General features: G+C 39.0%; 1 protein-coding gene across 1 annotated transcript in view; it reads left to right on the top strand.

Moving 5' to 3' along the window:
- cep295 (centrosomal protein 295) overlaps nucleotides 1-20,612 on the top strand; it is a 187,738-nt gene that overhangs the window by 141,253 nt on the left and 25,873 nt on the right. The window contains exons 23-25 of the mRNA XM_043691513.1: nucleotides 2,608-3,266; nucleotides 15,714-15,860; nucleotides 19,474-19,594. Coding sequence (XP_043547448.1) covers nucleotides 2,608-3,266; nucleotides 15,714-15,860; nucleotides 19,474-19,594 — 927 coding nt within the window. The remainder of the gene's footprint in view (nucleotides 1-2,607; nucleotides 3,267-15,713; nucleotides 15,861-19,473; nucleotides 19,595-20,612) is intronic.

Raw genomic sequence — 20,612 nt, 5'->3', positions numbered from 1 at the left:
CCTTCTTCAGGAATGAGGAAAGTTTGTCCAGCAGGCTAAGATAAAAGATAGGGAGGAGGGACTTGGGGGAGGGGCGTCGGAAATGTGATAGGTGGAAAGTTTATACAAGATCCGCCCCCCTCATTCTTCTGAATTCCAATGACTATAATCCCAGTCTACTCAGCCTCTCCTCATAAGCCAATCCCCTCAACTCCGGAATCAACCTAGTGAACCTCCTCTGCACCCCCTCCAGTGCCAGTACATCCTTTCTTAATTAAGGAAACTAAATCTGCACACAGTACTCCAGGTCTGTCCTATCACCCTCACCTTGACCTTTTTCCACCTATCACATTTCCGACGCCCCTCCCCCAAGTCCCTCCTCCCTATCTTTTATCTTAGCCTGCTGGACAAACTTTCCTCATTCCTGAAGAAGGGCTAATGCCCGAAACGTCGATTCTCCTGTTCCCTAGATGCTGCCTGACCTGCTGCGCTTCTCCAGCAACACATTTCCATCTCTACAAAAACTTTTAGCCTCTACATGGTTCATATCCCTCTGTTCCCAGCCTGTGTGTGTATCTGTCAAAATGCCTCTTAAACATTGCCGTTGTATCTCTGTCTGCCACCTCGTCATCCTCTGTTTTCAGAAAAAAAATCAGCTCTCACATCTTGTTTAAACTTTGTCCCTTTTACCTTAAACCGATGTCCCATACTAATTTACAGTTCTACTCTGTGGAAGACAAAACTCTACCTAGCCATTCTATCCATGTCTTTACTAATTTTCTAAGTTTCTATCAGGTCACTTCTCGTCATTCAATGTTCAACTGAAAATAAGCCAAGTTTGTCCAATCGCTCCTCACAACTAATACCCTCCAAATCTTGGAACAACCTGAAACTATTTTTGTACCCTCTCTCAAAGCCTTCATATCCTTCTGATAGTCTGGTAATCTGAACTATACACAATATTCCAAATGTGGCCTAACTAAAGTTGTATGCAGCTGCTGTATGACAAGCCAATTTTTATACTCTGTGCCTTGACCAATGAAAGCAAGATGACGTACACCTTCTTGATTGCCTTATCCATTTGTGTTGCCATTCTCAAGGAACTGTGGACCTTTTTAGGCCTAGATCCCTATCTATATTAATGTTTCTAAGGGTTCTGCCATTTATTTTATATCCCTCCTGCATTAGACCTTCCAAATGTATCACTTTGCATTTGTCTGGATTAATTTCAATCTGCCATTTCTCCACCCAAATCTCCACTCTATCTCCTGGGGTGTCCTCTGGAAATTCTCCACACAATCCACAGTTCCCCCTATTTTTGAGTCATCTGCAAACTTACTCATCACACTATTACATTCCCCTCCAAATCATTTTTATACATAAAGTATAAACAACAGGGGTCTCCCTGTGGAACACCACTGATCACAGATTTCCAGTCACAGTTACTGTCTTCTCTGATCAAGCCAGTTCTGTCTCCATCTTGCCAGCTCACCATGGATCCCATGTGTCTTCACTTTCTGTATCAGCTTTCCATGAGGAACGTTGTCAAAGGTTTAGCTAAAGTCTATGTAGACAACATCCATTGTCCTGCCCTCATCTTTCTTTTTTGTCACTTCCTGAAGAACTCAAACAAGTTTGTTCAACATGACCTTTCCAATACAAAGCTATGCTGCCTCTTTTTCTATAAAATAAAAGTAAGTAAATTCTGTCCCTAAAATTATTCTCCTCTACTTTCCTTACCACTGAAGTGAAGCCCACCCTTCTGTTATTTGGCAGATTATCTCTGTGACCCTTCTTAAACAAATCCAATGGCTATGCTGCAGTCATCTGGGGACTGTCCTGTGGCTATAGAGAATTCAAAGATTTTGTACAAGGCCCAACAATCTCTTCCCTCAGTATTCCAGGATAAATTCCAACAAGTGCTGGGGACTTCTCTACCTTAATGCTTTTCAAAACACTCCTTTTATATATCGCCATGCCCTAGACTATCAATGTACCCCTCTCTGGACTCATCAGCTGCCACTTCTTTCTTTGTGAATGCAAAGTATTCGTTAAGAACCTCATCCGTTTCATCCAGCTCCACATATAAATCCTATGTTTTGTCTTTTGAATGGACCTGGCCATTCCCTGGTTACTGTCTTGCACCTTAGTTAGTTATAAAATGCCTTGGGATTTTTCTGTCGATAAAGGATATTTCATGGCTCCTTTTTAACTCCTGGTTAAGTTCTTTCCTGTTTTCTTTTATGTTCTTGTCGGTCTTCAGTTCGCTAAGTATGCCTCCTTTTTCTCTTTGACTAAGATCACAGCTTCTCTTGTCATGCTGTTCACGAATTGTAATCAATTGGTGTGTCATTTTTCTCCTTGTGTAATTTGGTTCATATTGAAATCCGGTACACTCAAATCTGTTTGTCTAAATTGACTGACTGGTTATAACTAACATTAAAGTGTTTAATTGAATCACTTCATAAATCCAATTAGCATAAATTATCATCTCGTTTCAGTAGACAAAATAAGTACTTAGAACAATAAGCAAACTAATATGTATACTGATGTATAGTAAAGAATCCAGTCTCTTTTGTAAATGTGCCATGCATTAGGTGACTAAAGCTGATTCTATTTGTTTTGTAGAAAATGGTAGGTTGAACACTTTTCAACCACTTCAACTGAAAATTAGTTCAAGCAAATACAGTTTGGACACTGATGATTCCAGTGAAAATGTAATGTGCAACAGATATTCGGAGCAAGGATTTAATAACTGTGCCTCTTCAATACACTCGCTATGTTTTCCTCCATTGGATCTTATAAGACAAGAAACTGTAGCTGCTGCTTCACAGACACTTGAATCCACAGACCAGCCAACTTGTTCTGAAAATACTCAGGAGGACTTTGGCTCGTTCTCCCAGTTAAATGTAACATTGAGTTCAGAAAATGATCACAACTGTGACATTCCTAATCAAAATGGAAAACATCTGGAGAATTGTGAAAGCATAACTTCACATGCCATCACTTTTACTGAGAATATAAAATCCAAAAAGATAAATGAAGTGAGTACTTTGAATGGTCAAACTACTGAACTTTCTAGGCTAATATCAGTAAGGAAAAGGAATTGCACTGGAAGTGAAGTGCTGTGTGTTTCAGAGCAGAATCACGTGGTGCAATCTGGGCTGTTACCTTGTGGAAGAACTGAAACTGCTGCCAAACCTGAGTTTAAGACTGAACAGGATCAGCGTCCGTCATCAAACCTTGCATCAGAAGTTTGCAATTTGCACAGTATTATACCAGCGAGGGTATGTGTATTATGTATATATTTTGTTCAAAAATAACAGATGTGCACGAACAAAGAGTTGATTTGAACTGATTCCGTTACATAAGCCATTTGTTTAGTTTATTATAGCAAGTTGGTATTTTTGTGGTTAAAAATTCAAGGTTAATTAGTTATTTCTAAGGGAGGAATTGGCAGGTTTATATTTCTCTTACCACGTTTATTTTAATTTTGTCACATGGGCAAAGTATCAAATTACAGCAAAGATTCCACCCCATCCTTTTCTCTTGTGTTTCTCCACTCCTATTTCATAGATTATTTTGTATTTCCACGACCAGTTATCATTAGCCCACATCTCTGGATGTTTTGGTCATTGGATTGTTAGAGAAATGAAAACTTACCTTTAATTCCTGGCTAATAAAAGGAGCAGCTTTCTAAAATTAAGTGACCAATACTGTGCATAGTACTCCAGATTTGGTCACACCCAATGCCCTGTATAACCGGAAGCTTAAGCTCCCTACTTTTGAAAGAAGCAGTTGTGAAGCAAAGTAGAGTTGATGTCTTGAATTTGATATGACTTCAGAACAAAGGGAAAGTGGTAGTTCTACACTGTTGTAAACAAAAGATGGAGGTGTGGAAACAAGTGAAATACGTGGTAATGGTGATTAGGGCAAAAGGCATATGGAGTTGCTAATCGCAGTAGAGGAGCAATATCGATGAAAAATTAGATTTCCAAATTGCTTGATGTATGTGCACACGAACCTTCATCGATTCAAGCACTACAACACCTACAGCTCTCTGCATGTCAGAGTTCTGCCATTTTCACTGTTTAGATAATATGCTTCATAGAGTTGTACAGCGCGGAAACAGACTGTTGGGCACAGCCAGTCCTTGCCATACGTAATCTAAAACTAAACTAATCCCAACTGCCTGTACCTAGCCTAAGCCCCTCCAAATCTTTACTGTTCATATATCTATCCAAAAGACATAGAGTCATAGAGATGTACAGCATGGAAACAGACCCTTTGGTCCAACCCATCCATGCCGACCAGATATCCCAACCCAATCTAGTCCCACCTGCCAGCACCCGGCCCAAATCCCTCCAAACCTTTCCTATTCATATACCCATCCAAATGCCTCTTAAATATTGCAATTGTACTAGCCTCCACCACTTCCTCTGGCAGCTCATTCCATACATGTACCACCGTCTGCGTGAAAAAATTGCCCCTGTGGTGCCTTTTATGTCTTTCCCCTCTCACCCTAAACCTCTAGTTCTGCAGTTCCCGACCCCAGGGAAAAGACTTTGTTTATTTATCCTATCCATTAGTCTCATGATTTTATAAACTTCTATAAGGTCACCCCTCAACCTCTGATGCTCCAGGGAAAACAGCCCCCAGCCTGTTCAGCCTCTCCCCATAGCTCCAATCCTCCAACCCTGGCAACATCCTTGTAAATCTTTTCTGAACCCTTTCAAGTTTCACAACATCTTTCTGATAGGAAGGAGACCAGAATTGCATGCAACATTCCAACAGTGGCCTAACCAATGTCCTGTACAGCCACAACATGACCTCCCAACTCCTGTACTCAATATTCTGACCAATAAAAGAAAGCATACCAAACACTGCCTTCACAATCCTATCTACCTGTGACTCCACTTTTAAGGAGTTATGAACCTGCGCTCCAAGGTCTCTTTGTTCAGCAACACTCCCTAGGACCTTACCATTAAGTGTATAAGTCCTGCTAAGATTTGCTTTCCCAAAATGCAGCACCTCGCATTTATCTGAATTAAACTCCATCTGCCACTTTTCAGCCCATTGACCCATTTGATCAAGATCCCATTGTAATCTGAGGTAACCTTCTTCGCTGTCCACTATATCTCCAATTTTGGTGTAATCTGCAAACTTACTAACTATACCTCTTATGCTCACATCCAAATCATTTGTGTAAATGACAAAACGTAGTGGACCCAGTACCCATCCTTGTGGCAATCCACTGGTCACAGGCCTCCAGTCTGAAAAACAACCCTCTACCACTACCCTCTTTCTTCTACCTTTTTGAGCCAGCTCTGTATCCAAATGGCTAGTTCTCCCTGTATTCCGTGAGATATAACCTTGCTAACCAGTCTTCCATGGGGAACCTTGTCGAATGCCTTACTGAAGTCCATAAAGATCACATCTACCGCTCTGCCCTCATCAATCATCTTTGTTACTTCAAAAAACTCAATCAAGTTTGTGAGACAGGATTTCTCACGCACAAAGCCATTTTAACTATCCCAAATCAGTCCTTGCCCTTCCAAATACATGTACATCCTGTCCCTTAGGATTCCCTCCAACAACTTGCCCACCACTGACGTCAGGCTCACTGGTGTATAGTTCCCTAGCTTGTCTTAAAGAGTGGCACTACGTTAGCCAACCTGCAGTCTTCCGGCACCTCACCTGTAACTATCAATGATACAAATATCTCAGTAAAAGGCCCAACAATCACTTCTTTAGTTTCCCACAGAGTTCTTGTGTACACCTGATCAGGTCCTGGGGATTTATCCACCTTTATCTTTCAAAACATCAGCACTTCCTCCTCTGTAATATGGACATTTTGCAAGGTGTCACCATCTATTTCCCTACATTCTATATCTTCCATATCCTTTTCCACAGTAAATACTGATGCAAAATACTCGTTTAGTATCTCCCCCATTTTCTGCGGCTCTCCACAAAAGGCTGCCTTGCTGATCTATGAGGGACCCTATTCTCTCCCTAGTTGCCCTTTTGTCCTTAATGTATTTGTAAAAACCCTTTGGATTTTCCTTAATTCTATTTGCCAAAGCTACCTCATGTCCCCTTTTTGCCCTCCTGATTTCCCTCTCAAGTCTTTTAAACATTTGTAATTATACCCACATCCTCCACTTCCTCAAGAAGTTCATTCCACACATGGACCACCCTCTGTATAAACAATCCGCCTGTTATGTCTTTTTCAAATCTCTCTCTCTCCAAAAATGTGCCTGCTAGTCTTGAAATCATCTATCCTCGGGAAAAGACAACTACCATTAAATCTATCAATAAGCTTCTATCCGATCGCCCATCAACCTCCTATGCTCCATTTAAAAAAAACATCCCAGCCTATCCAGCCTTTCTTTATAACTCAAACCTTCCGTACCTGGCAACATCCTGGTAAATCTTTTCTGAACCCTTTCCAGATTGACAGTATCCTTTTTTATAATTGGGTGATTAGAACTGGACTCAGTATTTCAGAATAGGCCTCAGCAATGTCCTGTAAAATCTCAACATGACTTCCCAACTCCTTTACTCAAAGGACTGAGCAATGAAAGCAAGCGTGCCAAATGTCTTTTTAGCCCCCCCCCATCTATATGTGATGCAAACTTCAAATAATTATGTAAATGAACACCTATGTCTCTGTTCTACAATGCTACCCAAGGCCCTACCATTAATGATATAATCCCTACCCTTGTTTGTTGTACCAAAATGCAATATCTCGCATTATCCAGGTTAAACTCCATCTGCCATTTTTCAGCCCATTGACCCATTTGATCAAGATCACTTCGTAATCTTAGAAAAACTTCTTTATGTCTACTCTGCCACTAATTTTGGTGTCATTCACAAACGTCAATATCTTCTATATTCTGATATTCAAATCATTTATATAAATGACAACCAAAAAAATTTATTTTCATCTTTATTGTTCCCGTCAATTGGAAAATTGCATATTTTTTTCATATATTACTCAATTTGCCTGATCTTTGTTCACTCAATTAATCTTTCAGTATCAGATTCAACTCCTTGTGTCCTCTTCACAACCTTTCAACACATTTGGGTGGTCAGCAAATTTCAAACTATACATTCCATCCCTAAGTCATTCTCATGTAAATTATAAATAATGAAGATCCCAGCAATGATCTCTGTAGCGTACCACCTGTTATATCTTGCTAACCTCAAACACACATGTTATGCCTACACTCAGTTGCCTGTTAGTCAGCCAATCTTCTGTCTATGCCAACAAGTTACATCATACACCATTTTGCAATAATGTTTGATTTGGCTCTTTATCAAATGCCTTCTGGAAAATTCCTCAAAGGATTCCAATAGATTAGTAATTACTATTTTCCTTTCAAAAACCCATATTAACTCTGCCTGATTACCTTGAACTCATCCAAGTGCCCTGCTACAATTTCTTTGTTAATAGCTTTAGCATTTCCAGGAGACAAATATTAAGCTAACTGACCATTAGTTTCCTGCTTTCTTTCTGTCTCTTCCTTTTTTTGAATAACCTCTATCTTCCAATTGAATGGGGCGTTCTGCACATCAAGGGAACGTGGAAAAAATAAAATTGCATTAGCTAATCACTTTCTTTTAAGACTCTACAATGACGTCCATCGGAACCCAAGCACTTGTCAGCCTCAGCTCCAAGTCTGTACTGCTTCTCTGGTGATTTGTGATTTTCGTGTGTTAGCCCCTCTGTTCCATTTGCCTAATTTATCATTTCATGTGGGATGTGACTTGTAACCTCTATAGTGAAGACCAATGAAATAAGCCTGTTTAATTCGACTGCTGTCATGTTTTCCATTATTATTTTTCCAGGCTTACTTAGGATAAAAACTCATTCTTAAGTCTGGTCTTTTGTCATTATTTATAGAAACTCTTATGCTTATTTCTGGCTTGCTTTCCCTTGTACTGTACTGTAATTTTTCCCTCGGTATTTTTACTGATCCTTCTTTGGTTTAGTGTGTCCAATCATTTAACTTACCACTTTGCACAATTATATGCTTTCAGCGTAAGATTATTACTATCTTTTTAGTTAAGGATAGTTGGTGAGGCTGACTCTTGGAATTTTTCTTACTCTTTAGAATGTATCTATTCCAAGTATTCTGAAATGATCTATTCTTTAACCTAACTTACTAAATCACTTCAGCCAGCTCTATTTTTATGCTGTCATAATTATCCTCGTTTATAAATAATTTTTTACACACTAATGCAAACTGAATGTAAAATTCAAACGTTTTATGGTCACAGCCTTTCCTGTAAAATCCTGAATTAATCCTATCTCATTCACAATACTAAGACAAGTACTGTATAGCCTACAGTTTGCTCACACTAGAAAATTCTTGCAAACATTCCATGAACTCTGAGTAGGGGTATATTTGGGGAAATCCGAAGGGCAAATTGGGGACATGAGATAGCTTTGGCAAATAAGGTTAATGATAAAGGTTTGTAAAATCATGACAGGCTTGATTTTCCTATTTATTTACCCTATCGTAGATAGGGCAAATAGGCATACCCTATCATGGATAGTTCAAAACTAGAGGGTATAGGTTCAAGGTGAGAGAGGCAAGATTTAAAAGAAACCCAAGGGGCACAGTTTGCAGTCAGAGTGGTACATGTATAGAGTGAGCTGCCAGAAGAAGTGGTGGAGGCTGGTATGATTGCGACATTTAAAAAATGTCTGGTCAGCATGCATGAGTTGGACCGAAGGGTCTGTGTCCGTGCTGTGCATCTCTGATTCTGAGAATCCTAAGAAATTCTACAAGTACTTTAGGGGCAAAGAGTAATTGTGGAGAAAATAGGGCCTCTTAAGGATCAACAAGGCTGCATATGAGTTGAACCGCAGGATATAGGTGAGATAGTAAATGAATATTTTGTTTCAGTATTTACTGGAGAAAGACTTGGAAGCTAGGATACTCTGAAGTAAATAGTGATATCCTGAAAAGTGTCCACGTTTAAGAGGAGGTGGTGCTGGAGGTCTTAACTGCATTAAGATTGGTATATCCCTGGGACCTGATCAAGTATAGAATTCCTATACTATAGAAGCAGGCCAGTCAGCCCAACAAGTCCAGACTGACTGTCTGAAGAACATCTCGCCCAGACTCACCTCCCTATCTTATCATCTTGCATTAGCCATTGCTGCACCTAGCCTGTACAGCTTTGGATGCTATGAGCAATTTGGCATAGCCAGTCCACCTAAGCTGTATCTTCGGCCTGTGGGAGGAAACCCATGCAGACATGGGGAGAAAGTGCAATCTCCACACTTTGCCCAAAGGTGAAATCCAACCTGTGTTCTTGGTGTGGTGAGGCAATAGACAACGAGGTGCAGGAGTAGGCCATTTGGCCTTTCGAGCCAGCACCACCATTCATTATGATCATGGCTGATCATCCACAATCAGTATCCTGTTCCTGCCTTATCTACTCTTGATTCCACTATCTTTAAGAGCTCTATCCATCTCTTTCTTGAAAGTATCCAGCAACTTGGCCTCCACTGCCTTCTGGGGCAAAGGATTCCATATATCCACCACTATCTGGGTGAAGAAGTTTTTCCTCAACTCTGTTCTAAATGGCCTACCTCATATTTTTAAACTGCGTCCTCTGGTTCTAGACTCACCCATTAGCAGAACTATGCTTCTTGCCTCCAGAGTGTCCAATCCTTTAATAATCTTATGTCTCCATCAGATCCCCCCTCAACCTTCTAAACTCAAGTGTATACAAGCCCAGTTGTTCCAATCTTTCCACATATGATAGTCCCGCCATTCCGGGAATTGACCTTGTGCACTCCCTCAATAGCCAGAATATCCTTCCTCAAATTTGGAATCCAAAACTGCACACAATACTTCAGGTGTGGTCTCACCAGGGCCCTGCTCAGCTGCAGAAAGACTTCTTTGCTCCTATACTCAATTCCTCTTGTTATGAAGGCTAGCATGCCATTAGTTTTCTTCACTGCCTGCTGTACCTGCATGCTTGCTTTCATTGACTGATGTACAAGAACATCTAGATCTCGTTGTACTTCCCCTTTACTTTACTTAACTCCTTTTAGATAGTAATCTGCCTTGCAGTTCTTGCCACCAAAGTGTATAACCACACATTTATCCACATTAAACTGCATCTGCCATGCATCCATCCACTCACCTAGCCTGTCCAAGTCACCCTGTGTTCTCATAACATCCTCCTCACATTTCACCCTGCCACCCAGCTTTGTGTCATCAGCAAATTTGCTAATGTTACTTTTAATACCTTCATCTATATCATTGGTGTACATTGTAAACAGCTGCAGTCCCAGCACTGAACCTTGTGGTATCCCACTGATCACCACCTATCATTCTTTGCTTCCTGTCAATCAGCCAATTTTCAATCCAAATCAGTGTTTTGCCCCCAATACCATGTGCCCTAATTTTGCTCACTCATCCCCTCTGTGGGATTTTATCAAAGAATTTCTGAAAGTCCAGGTACATTACATCCACTGGCTCTCCCTTTGTCCATTTCATAGTTACATCCTCAAAAGAATTCCGGAAGATTAGTCAAGCATGATTTCCCCTTCGTAAGTTCATGCTGACTCTGACCTATCCTGTTACTGCTATCCAAATGAGCCGTAATTTTATCTTTTATAATTGACTCCAGCATCTTTCCCACCACTGACGTCAGGGTAACCGGTCTATAATTCCCTGTTTTCGCTCTCCCTCCCTTCTTGAAAAGTGGGACAACATTAGCCACCCTCCAATCCACAGGAACCGATCCTGAATCGATAGAACATTGGAAAATGATCACCAGTGCGTCCATGATTTCTAGAGCCACTTCCTTAACTACCCTGGGATGCAGACCATCCGGTCCCAGGGACTTATCAGCCTTCAAACCTAATAGTCTTTCAACACCATTTCCTGCCCAATATAAATTCCCTTCAGTTCATCTATTACCCTAAGTCCTTCAGCCACTATTACATCTCGGAGATTGCTTGTGTCTTCCCCAGTGAAGACAGATCCAAAGTACCTATTCAACTCTTCTGCCATTTTCTTGTTGCCCATAATAAATTCACCCGTTTGTCTTCCAGGGCTGTAGTCTTTTAGTCTTAACCATCTTTTTTCTTGTCACATACCTAAAAAGGCTTTTACTATCCTCTTTCATGTTTTTGGCCAGTTTGCCTTCGTACCTTTTTTTTTTCTCCGCGTATTGCCTTTTTAGTTCTCTTCTGTTGCTCTTTAAAAGTTTCCCAATCCTCAGCTTCCCGCTCATCTTTGCTATGTTATACTTCTCTTTTATCTTTATGCAGTCCTTAACTTCCCTCGTCAGCCACGGCCGCTCCTGCCTCCCCTTAGGATCTTTTTTTCTCTTTGGACTGAACTGATCCTGCCCCTTCTGCATCATATCGAGAAATACCTGCCATTGTTGTTCCACTGCCATCCCTGCTAGGGTATTGAACCATTGAACTTTGGCCAGTTCCTCCTTCATCGCTCCATAGTTCCCTTTGGTTCAACTGCAATACTGACACTTCCAATTTTCCCTTCTCCCTCTCAAATTGCAGATTAAAACTAATCATATTGTGGTTACTATCTCCTAATGGCTCCTTTACTTCTAGTTCCTGGTCAAATCTGGTTTGTTGCACAACACCAGATTCGGAATTGCCTTCTCCCTGGTAGGCTCCAGTACAAGCTGTTCTAAGAATCCATCTCTGAGGCACTCCATAAACTCCCTTTCTTGGGGTCCAGTACCATCCTGATTCTCCCAGTCTACCTGCATGATGAAATCCCCTATAACAACTGTAGTTATTATGTCAGTTTCAACTCCTTATTCAACTTACATTCTACATCCAGACTACTGTTTGGGACCTTTAGATAACTCCCATTAGGGTCTTTCTACTCATAGAATTTCTCTGCTCTATCCATACTGACTCTACATATCCTGATTCTATATCCGCCCTCACAAGTGACTGAATATCCTTCCTCATCAACAGGGCCACCCTACCCCCTCTGCCCGTCAGTATGTCCTTTTGATAGCACGTATAGCCTTGAATATTCATTTCCAAGCCCTGCCCACTTGAGGCCACATCTCAGTTATCCCCACAACATCGTACCTGTCGATTTCCAACTGAGCCTCGAGCTCATCCATCTTATTTCTTATGCTTTGTGCATTCATATATAATATTCTTAATTTGTTACTCCCCTCAACCTTCCTATCAATCCCTGTTTCACTTGACCATACTGTATGATCCCTCCTTGAGTTTTGGGATCCATTGAATCTGTTGTCTGTCTTAACTTCTCTAATTCTCACTTACTTTTTAACTTCCTTCTTAAATTTCCAGCTTGTTCCCACTGCTAACCACTGAACCACCATGCCACCCTATCCCAGAATATTGAGAGAAACTAGGGAAGAGATTGTGGGGTCCCTTGCAAAATATTTGTATCATCAACAGCCATAGGTGAACTGATGGAAAAGTGGATGATGGCTAATATTGGGCCATTGTTTAAGAAACGCTGAAAGGAAAAGCCTAGGAACTAAAGACTAACAAATCTGTTGTGAGTTGTGGTGCGTGTTGGAGGGGGTGCTGAGAGATAGGATTTACGTGCATTTGGAAAGGCAAGGACTGTTTAGGAATAGTCAGCATGGCTTTGTGTATGGGAAGTTGTGTCTCACTAACTTTGAGTTTTTTGATGAGGTTACCATGTTGATGAAGGCAGAATGGTAGACATTGTCTACATGGAGCTTAGCAAGGCCTTTGACAAAGTCCTACATGATTGGTCAGGTTAGAACACATGGGATCCAGGAAGAGATACAAAATTGGCTTGATGGTAAAAGACAGAGGGTGGTGATTGAGAGTTGTTATTTGGACTGGAGGCCACAAGGACTGGTTCTGAGTCCATTGTTTTTTGTGATTTATATCAAGTGGGCAGTTTGTGGATGACACCAAAATTGGTGGCAGAGTGGACTGTGAAGAAGGTTATCTGAGAGAACAGTGGGATCTTGATCAGATAGGCGAAGTGGCAGATGACGTTTACTTTTGATAAATGTGAGGTGTTGCCTTTTGGTAAGGCAAACCAGGGCAAGACTTGTAGCGTTAACTGTAGGGCACTGGGAAATGATGTTGAACAGAGATTGATGAGGCCATTTCTCAATTCAGTTCCCTTTCCAATCTTCCTACGGCCTTGTCCCTAAGTGCTTCCTGATCATAATTAGTTATTTTAAACATTTTACTTACTGGAAAAGACAGCTATCGTCGTTAAAAGGAAGGTGTATTGGCCTCTGGTCATGCACTGAGTAGACTCCTACCCAATTTCTTACGATGGAGGCATCCAGGACAGATCTGACTATAAAAGTGGCCATTAGTAGAGAGTCTTTTATCTTGTGGTAACCAGAAGATCTGGGCCATTGTACATTCAGTGTGTTTGCCAGTTTATCATATTCTGTGCTGTGGGCTTATGGCCATGAAGAACTGAATCAATGCTGCCAAACTTAGCCTCACCAGCAAAGAGGTACCTTTAATATCACTGTACTAGGTAGGAGATGAAACCAGGTCACAAATATTTTTAAAACCCTGTAAACTCGCTGAATTACTCTATCAAATTTGAAAATCAGATTTTTCTCTCCATTCTGAGATGATTGTTTCAACTTTTATGTTAGCTGTGTTAATTTAAAGCAAATTGACTTGTAACATTAATGCTGATGTTTGGTATGCTGCCTGACCTGCTGTGCTTTTCCAGCACCCCACTTTTTGACTCTGATCTCCACCATCTGCAGTCCTCACTTTCTCCTTGTTCTTATTTGGTAAGACAGTTGAAAGGCAGCTGAAGTTGACAACAGACTAGCCATTAACTCAGCTTGAGGGTTTGAATGGTTCTGTTTCTATACTATAAATTCCTGCTGACCAAGATTCAAAATAAATCCTAAGTAGTCCACAAGAAAGTCAAGGCTGAGGCCTGCAAATAATTCAAGAAAGGTCCCTCCAATCCAGTGCTGGACAATTATAAAATTATAGGCTTGATAAACACTGCTGCTTGGCCTGCTAACTGCACTGCCTTTCGACACAAATGTTTCTTTGAATCCATACTGTATGGAAACAGGCCCTTCGGCCCAACGAGTCCACACCGACCTTCTGAAGAGTAATCCACCCAGGCCCATTCCCCTCCCCTATTATCCTATATTCACCATTGATCAATGCACCTAACCTACACATCCCTGAACACTATGGGCATCGCCAGTTTACCAAACCTGCACAGCTTTGGATTGAGAGAGGAAACCAGTGCACCTATAGGAAACTCAATTTGCAGGTGTGTTGTTGAGGATGGGAAAAGAACGCAAAGTTATATTTAGAATAGCAGCAAATGTGGAAGACAGAGAATTTCACAGGAACTGTTCAAGTCTGATTAGTAGGAGCTGGGGCAACAGTAGATTCAGTGCAGATGAAGTAACTCTGGCAGCACCTATGACAAAATGAGACAAAGAAAACAGTCCACATTGCTTACTGTAACACTTAGTTTGTGAATTATTTATGTGCATGATTTCCCAACATTTTTAATATCTTTAAAATTCTAATTTTTGTTTTATTGTAAGCTCTCTTGGACCTGCTGTTCATGATTACAATCTACTACTGGATTATTCAGAAGGAGAAAAATGCTGAATTATTTCCAGAGTATTTTTTTCCTCTTTATAGTACTATTAAAGTCAAGTTTAATGTTGTAGCCTGGAGTAAAAGAAGATAAATATTGTGGGGAAATCCTGTTGTTTTTTTCTGCTCTCAATAGCTTTTTCTTTAAATGCTTCTGCTATATAAGTGTCATCTTTAGTTTTCTAAAAAGTTGTTGATGTGCAGAAAACAATTAGGAGCCCAATCAATCCAAATGTGTTTGATCTCTAGCCCTGAATTTTCTTTTTAACGTTACTTATTGGAGGAAGACAATGGCTTGTGCCTGTGTAATGGTGAATTAGTTGTTGGAAGTTTTGGCTGTCTTTCCAGCACGGGGTCTTTTGTTACTGTACATCCTTTATTGGAGCTGTGGAGTGACTTTGAAAATTGCTGCTTCAAACACCGTTTTATTTCTAACTTAAACCTTGGTATCGAAGGAACCACTCTAAAACAATATGTAGTCTCAAGTCCTCTGAAGGAAACCTTTTTCCTCTGTTTCTACCAACCCTATCACTGATTATCAGAACTGTTCACTTGGATGCACCAATTTATATTAAAGATGAAATAAAATGTCCATCCTCGAAAGTAGTATTATGTCCAATTAACACCATCTTCTTTATTATTTCTACCAATTGGCCTCATCCATCTGTAACACTTCCTTCTTTTCTATCAGAAGTTGCTGAAACAAATAATGTTCCTCAGCCGTTGCTGAAAGTTTTATACTGAAGTAAATGGACTACAATTCATGTCTCGCAAAATAGATTAAATGTAAAAGCTTTGAATGTTTGAACTGTTAAAAATTTCACAGTTTGGCAAAATAGGACTCATTGAGGATGTTTTTAATTGAAGAATTGTTAAATGTAAAGATTAAACACTCAACAATACTAATCTCCAGCAATGCTGTTGCATTTTGAGTACTGTTTAACTATTGAGAGGTTTTTGCAATGTTATTTTACTATAATATTAGGTAGCTCGAGCTTATGATGTTGAATGTAATTCAAGTTTATGAGCTGTGTTCTTGAGCTTTCTCATCAATTTTTATGCTGCTGGGAATTGTAATAATCCATTTTGTAAATACTCTTAGGAAATTGAATCAAATATTGGGATCATGGAAGAACCTGAACTCTCCCAACTATCTTTGAATGATTCAACTTTAGTAGATGAAGAACTAGGACTGACATTTCCAATAAAAAGCAATACAAGTCAAAATGAATTCCAAACATTTACTCAGGTAAGAAATCAAGTAAGTATATTCCTTCAGTTTCACGGATCTAATTTACAAATGGCCTTTTATTTCCTACCAACCGCATAAGGCAACTTAAACTTAACATTAATTGTTGTAAACAACTTTCAGACAGTTTTGTGTATGACACAGGTTTAATGTATCTTGGTTTTATTTTCATTCACATATTTGCAAGTGTGTTAGTGAATGTGTCACCATGGGTTGTTCCTATGTCTACTGTGCATCACTTCTATTAGAATTCATTTCACAGCAACCAAGCTACTGCACAAAACAAAATATGAAGCTATTTCGCCAGTCCTATCTGGATGCTTATAATGACGTCGAAAGGACTGTGGCTATGGCGGCAACAAGCATAGTCGGTGGTTTTATTAATATTCTCTTGAAAAATTGATCTTTAATGATTTGAATGAACATTTCTGATTTGGAATGAACACTGATTTTTGAATAAATATTTCCCGTTCGAGGTCATCGGACAGTTATTTTATGTACATAGTCACTTGAACATACAGCATATTTTACAGACTAGTCATCAGTCATTAACTATCAGCTTAAGGAACTTAGAAACTCTGATTTAAAATTCCCAAACTGTTTTTTTAAACAACTGATGTGACATTTTGAAGCTTTTATGATCCCACTTTTAGAGGTTTGTCCATTGGTTTTTCTTCTGCTTTGGAGCACGAGGGGTTGTATGTAATAACATAATCTCTTCTGCTAGAATGAAGATGATTTGAGTAATTTCCCCTTTTATTGTTGGGAAATGTGTTTTCTAGATATTGAATTGCTGCTGAGGGCAGAATTATTCTCACTGTTAGGATGTGAAAAATCATAAGTGAAAAGGAAATATGTTGCAAAAGAAGCCCTATACGGTACACTCCCTTTATTAGATTTGAGAAGTTTAAAATATGAACTGGTAATTAATGCTGGATTTGTTGTTTTTTAAGATTTGAATAGATATCCAGGCAATAACGGGAAGTTAGGGAATTACATTTTTAATTTTGAAAAGAAACTATCATTGGAGGCACCACATTTCTTTCCACTAGTGGACATCTGGCAGACCATGTTCTGTGTTTCTTTTACAAAACCTCTTTTATACAGTGGTTGCATTTTTTGATTATTTGTTATGAGACTATAAGTCATAAGGAGAAATAATTTAAGGTAATGGACACCCATGTGACAGTTTCATATGACATTTTACTGAACATAAATATTCAAATATGGAAAACTTAATGTTGCTAATGAGTTCTCCTAAAACCTTGACATTCATTGTGCTATAGTCATACACAAGCTATTAAAATTCAATTACAATATAAGCTATGATTCTGTAAAAGTATTTTTAAAGTGTGCATGCTTAATGTTGACCATTTTAATGTTATTCTGTTGAGGCTCTTTATAACATTGATATATCCATTTAATGTTCTGAGTTTCTCTTTAACATAGTTTGTAGACTGCTGCTCAATGGCTTGCCTGCTCACGTGACCTTTTCCTCACTGTTTCTACTGCATGCTCAGACTTGAACTCCATCTTTCACCTGGCTCCCTTTTATCACCTTGTATTTTCAATTTTAACATCCGCTGGTATCAGCTACTATCATTGTGGCCTTCAGATATTGCTCTCAAGTTCTGGCATGTGCCGTGTCTGGGCCTTGTCCTTGCTCCTTTCCTGCTCCTCAGTCCATTTTGAAATCCATTTCCTATTGTAGGCAATCATTTGAGAAGGAGTAGAGATTGAGGGTTGGATGATGTCAGTGGGTTGGTTGGACTGATGGAAAATGAGAAGACATATTGATGGTGGGGCTAGGAAGATCAAGTGAGGATTTTTGGACGGTCCTACAAAGACTCCATGGGTTAGGAGGACTTTAAGTGTGGATCCAATTGCTGAATGTTTTGATGGGCTTTCTTCATGGTGTGGATCAGCACACCTGCTGCTTTTGGCTTTCAAGCAGTTCTAGAAAAGCACTGTCACTTACATTAATGCTAACCTTTTACATGCTGCATTTCCAAGGCATTGGTACCTGGCCTGTCACCTTTTAACAGTGGGACATGGAATAAAAAACTAAGGCACTAAGCCTCCTTTCAATATATAAATGAATGAAAGATTGTGAAACTTTAGCAATTGCCATTATCTTGCCCCTACCATTAAAATGGGAAGTGAATGGATTGAATTCTGTTTATATTTTCCTTTTTAATGTCTTATTGCTGATCAATAAATCTGTGCACTAATTTCACCTTTTAATACATCACCTCAGCTAATTAGCTCCTGCATCTTCTGAAATTTACCCTGTCTCAATTCAATTGGGTTGATTTTTTGTTTGGACCTATTTTTAAAACTGTATAAATTTAAGGCTATAGTCAATGGATATTCACATGACATTTGAAATATTGGAGCTTTCAAGCAAATTGTTTGCTTTGTGTTGTTAATGGCATAAAGGTTATGGAGCAGAGGTAGCAAAAGGAACTGAAGGTGCGTATTAGCTACGATTCACTTATGGTAGATCACATGTTATGTTCCTAACTCAGCTTCCTGATCTAATTGGTTGCTAATAAGTGAAAATGACAAGGTGTTCCTCTTTTAGAGGTCAGCATAATCTTTGAGTAAAGAGTCTTGTAGTTGGTTTAAGATCTCAATTTTTTTTTGTTTATTTATACCCTTTAGTAGAAATTCCATTTCTCCTCCGAGAAATCTCCTCTGTGAATTTTATTACTTTGATTGTCTGCAAATTCTTTCTTCTATTACCTTTTCATAATTATAAAGTCTGTACTGCAGCCCCTGATGGTGTGATATTCCTTTTTTATATTTTTGACCTCTTACCAACTTAATTACATTTGTCTGGTCTACAGCCATGAATCAATTGTACAACCTAAACATTACAATTTTACCATTGCTGACACTCTCTTCCTTAACCGTTTAGTTACTTTGGCAATTGAAAACTGAATCCTGATTTTTATTTCCCACTCCTACAAAGTTAGAATGTTTCTTTTGGTGCTAATTTCCACACTTTGCACATAGACTTTGATTTTTATGCAACACTTGTCTCCCACTTTCTCTCCAACTGTACGTAAGAATGTTATAAAGGCTCAACAGAAAAATATATTCCATACTTCATATTCTATATCGCTGTTGATGTGTAAAACCAGAAATTCTCAATCTGTTTCAACTGTGGTGTTCAAATTCATTTGGATAAAAAAATTAGAACAAATCCAAAACCCCTCAAATCTCTAGTTCGAAAGCTGCTTTAATCCAGATTTTGAAAACTTGAGTACCTCCAAATGTCCATGAACATCTTGACGAATGTAATAACTATAATATGCCTCTTGAATTCCAGAGGATCACGTATTTTTATTTTTGAACAAGTACATAGAACTTTAGAATACATAAGTTTTTGCAGCTCGATTGTTGTCTTGATGCAAATAAAAACATATCATGAGCTCAGTCTACTAATGTTGGTAACATTTCTGCCGAATACTAATGGTAAATAATAGACTGTAAAGTTTACAAATTCAAATTAGTTTCATATTACATGAAACAGAAAAAGTTAAATTATTTCTGAATATTTTTGTCTGAAAGTCATCTAGAATATTAAGTATTATATCTTTTTATGTAGGTAAATGAGTTGCAGCCTTCAAAGCTCAAGACCACTGATCATGCAATTACGAGCTTGCATAACTTAGAAGTTGCAGATTGCAAAATAAATCACATGGCATCTTCTCAAAACTCTCCAAAAGGTATGGAGAAGTAATTTAATTCCAGCATCTGCAGTCATTGTTTTTACCTAAGTAATTTAATAATACCAGTGTTGAAAATGATGAGTTTAATATTAAGCTTATCCAATTGATTCATTGCATTGCTTCTGCTAAATAATAAGTTTCATGTCATACTTTTGTTTTCTTTTAGCTGATAGTGATTAACTTTATGGAGTGTTTACTGTCTGCCTTAAACTATTCAATAGGATGAAGCGCGTGAAAAATTATGTTTAGTTAGAAATTTAGGCTGGCACAGAAGAATGTGACCGTTTCACACCATCATCTCTGTGGCCGTCAGGGAAAAAAAGCTGTTCAGGCTATTCTCACTCCCATAGACCTGTAGGTTATGAGAACTTAAAGTACCCACCTTGGTGATTTGTAAATGCTTTGAGATTTTCTCTTCTGCAACTCTTCTTCAGACAGAGTTCTAGAATACATAATCCGCTAAGTGAAAATATTCCTTCTCAACTCTTCACAAATCCTTCTGACTATTACTTTAGATCTGTAGTCTATCATGGCTATATGTGTTGCTGGCTGAGGAGAGAACAAATGAACCTTGACAGCATCTCTGTGATATCCTTCTTGATACAAATAAACGTCAGGTGGGAAGAAATCCATACAGCCGAACTGATTAAATTGATCATGTTTTGGAGCAAAAGCACACCATATTCCATATATTAGACAGAGTTGTTAAGAAGGCATTAAGCATACTTGCCTTCGTTGCTTACACTATTTGAGGAAAGGAGTTGAGATGTCACATTTAAACTTTAAAGGACGTTGGTGAAACCTGTTCTGGAGTACTGTGTGCAGTACTTGTCACTCTGTTATAGGAAGGACATGATTAAATCAGAGAAGGTTCAGAACAGATTTATCAAGATGTTGCCATGAATGGAGAGTTGAGGTAGGTAGGCTGGGACTTTGTTCACTGGAGCATAGGATGTTGAGGAGTGATCTTAAAGAGGTTTACAAAATCTTGGGCATAAATAAGGTGAATAACAAG

Source organism: Chiloscyllium plagiosum, chromosome 6 (genome assembly GCF_004010195.1).
Source record: "Chiloscyllium plagiosum isolate BGI_BamShark_2017 chromosome 6, ASM401019v2, whole genome shotgun sequence".
NCBI lineage: Eukaryota > Metazoa > Chordata > Chondrichthyes > Orectolobiformes > Hemiscylliidae > Chiloscyllium > Chiloscyllium plagiosum.
This window is presented reverse-complemented; position numbering and strand designations above follow the sequence as displayed.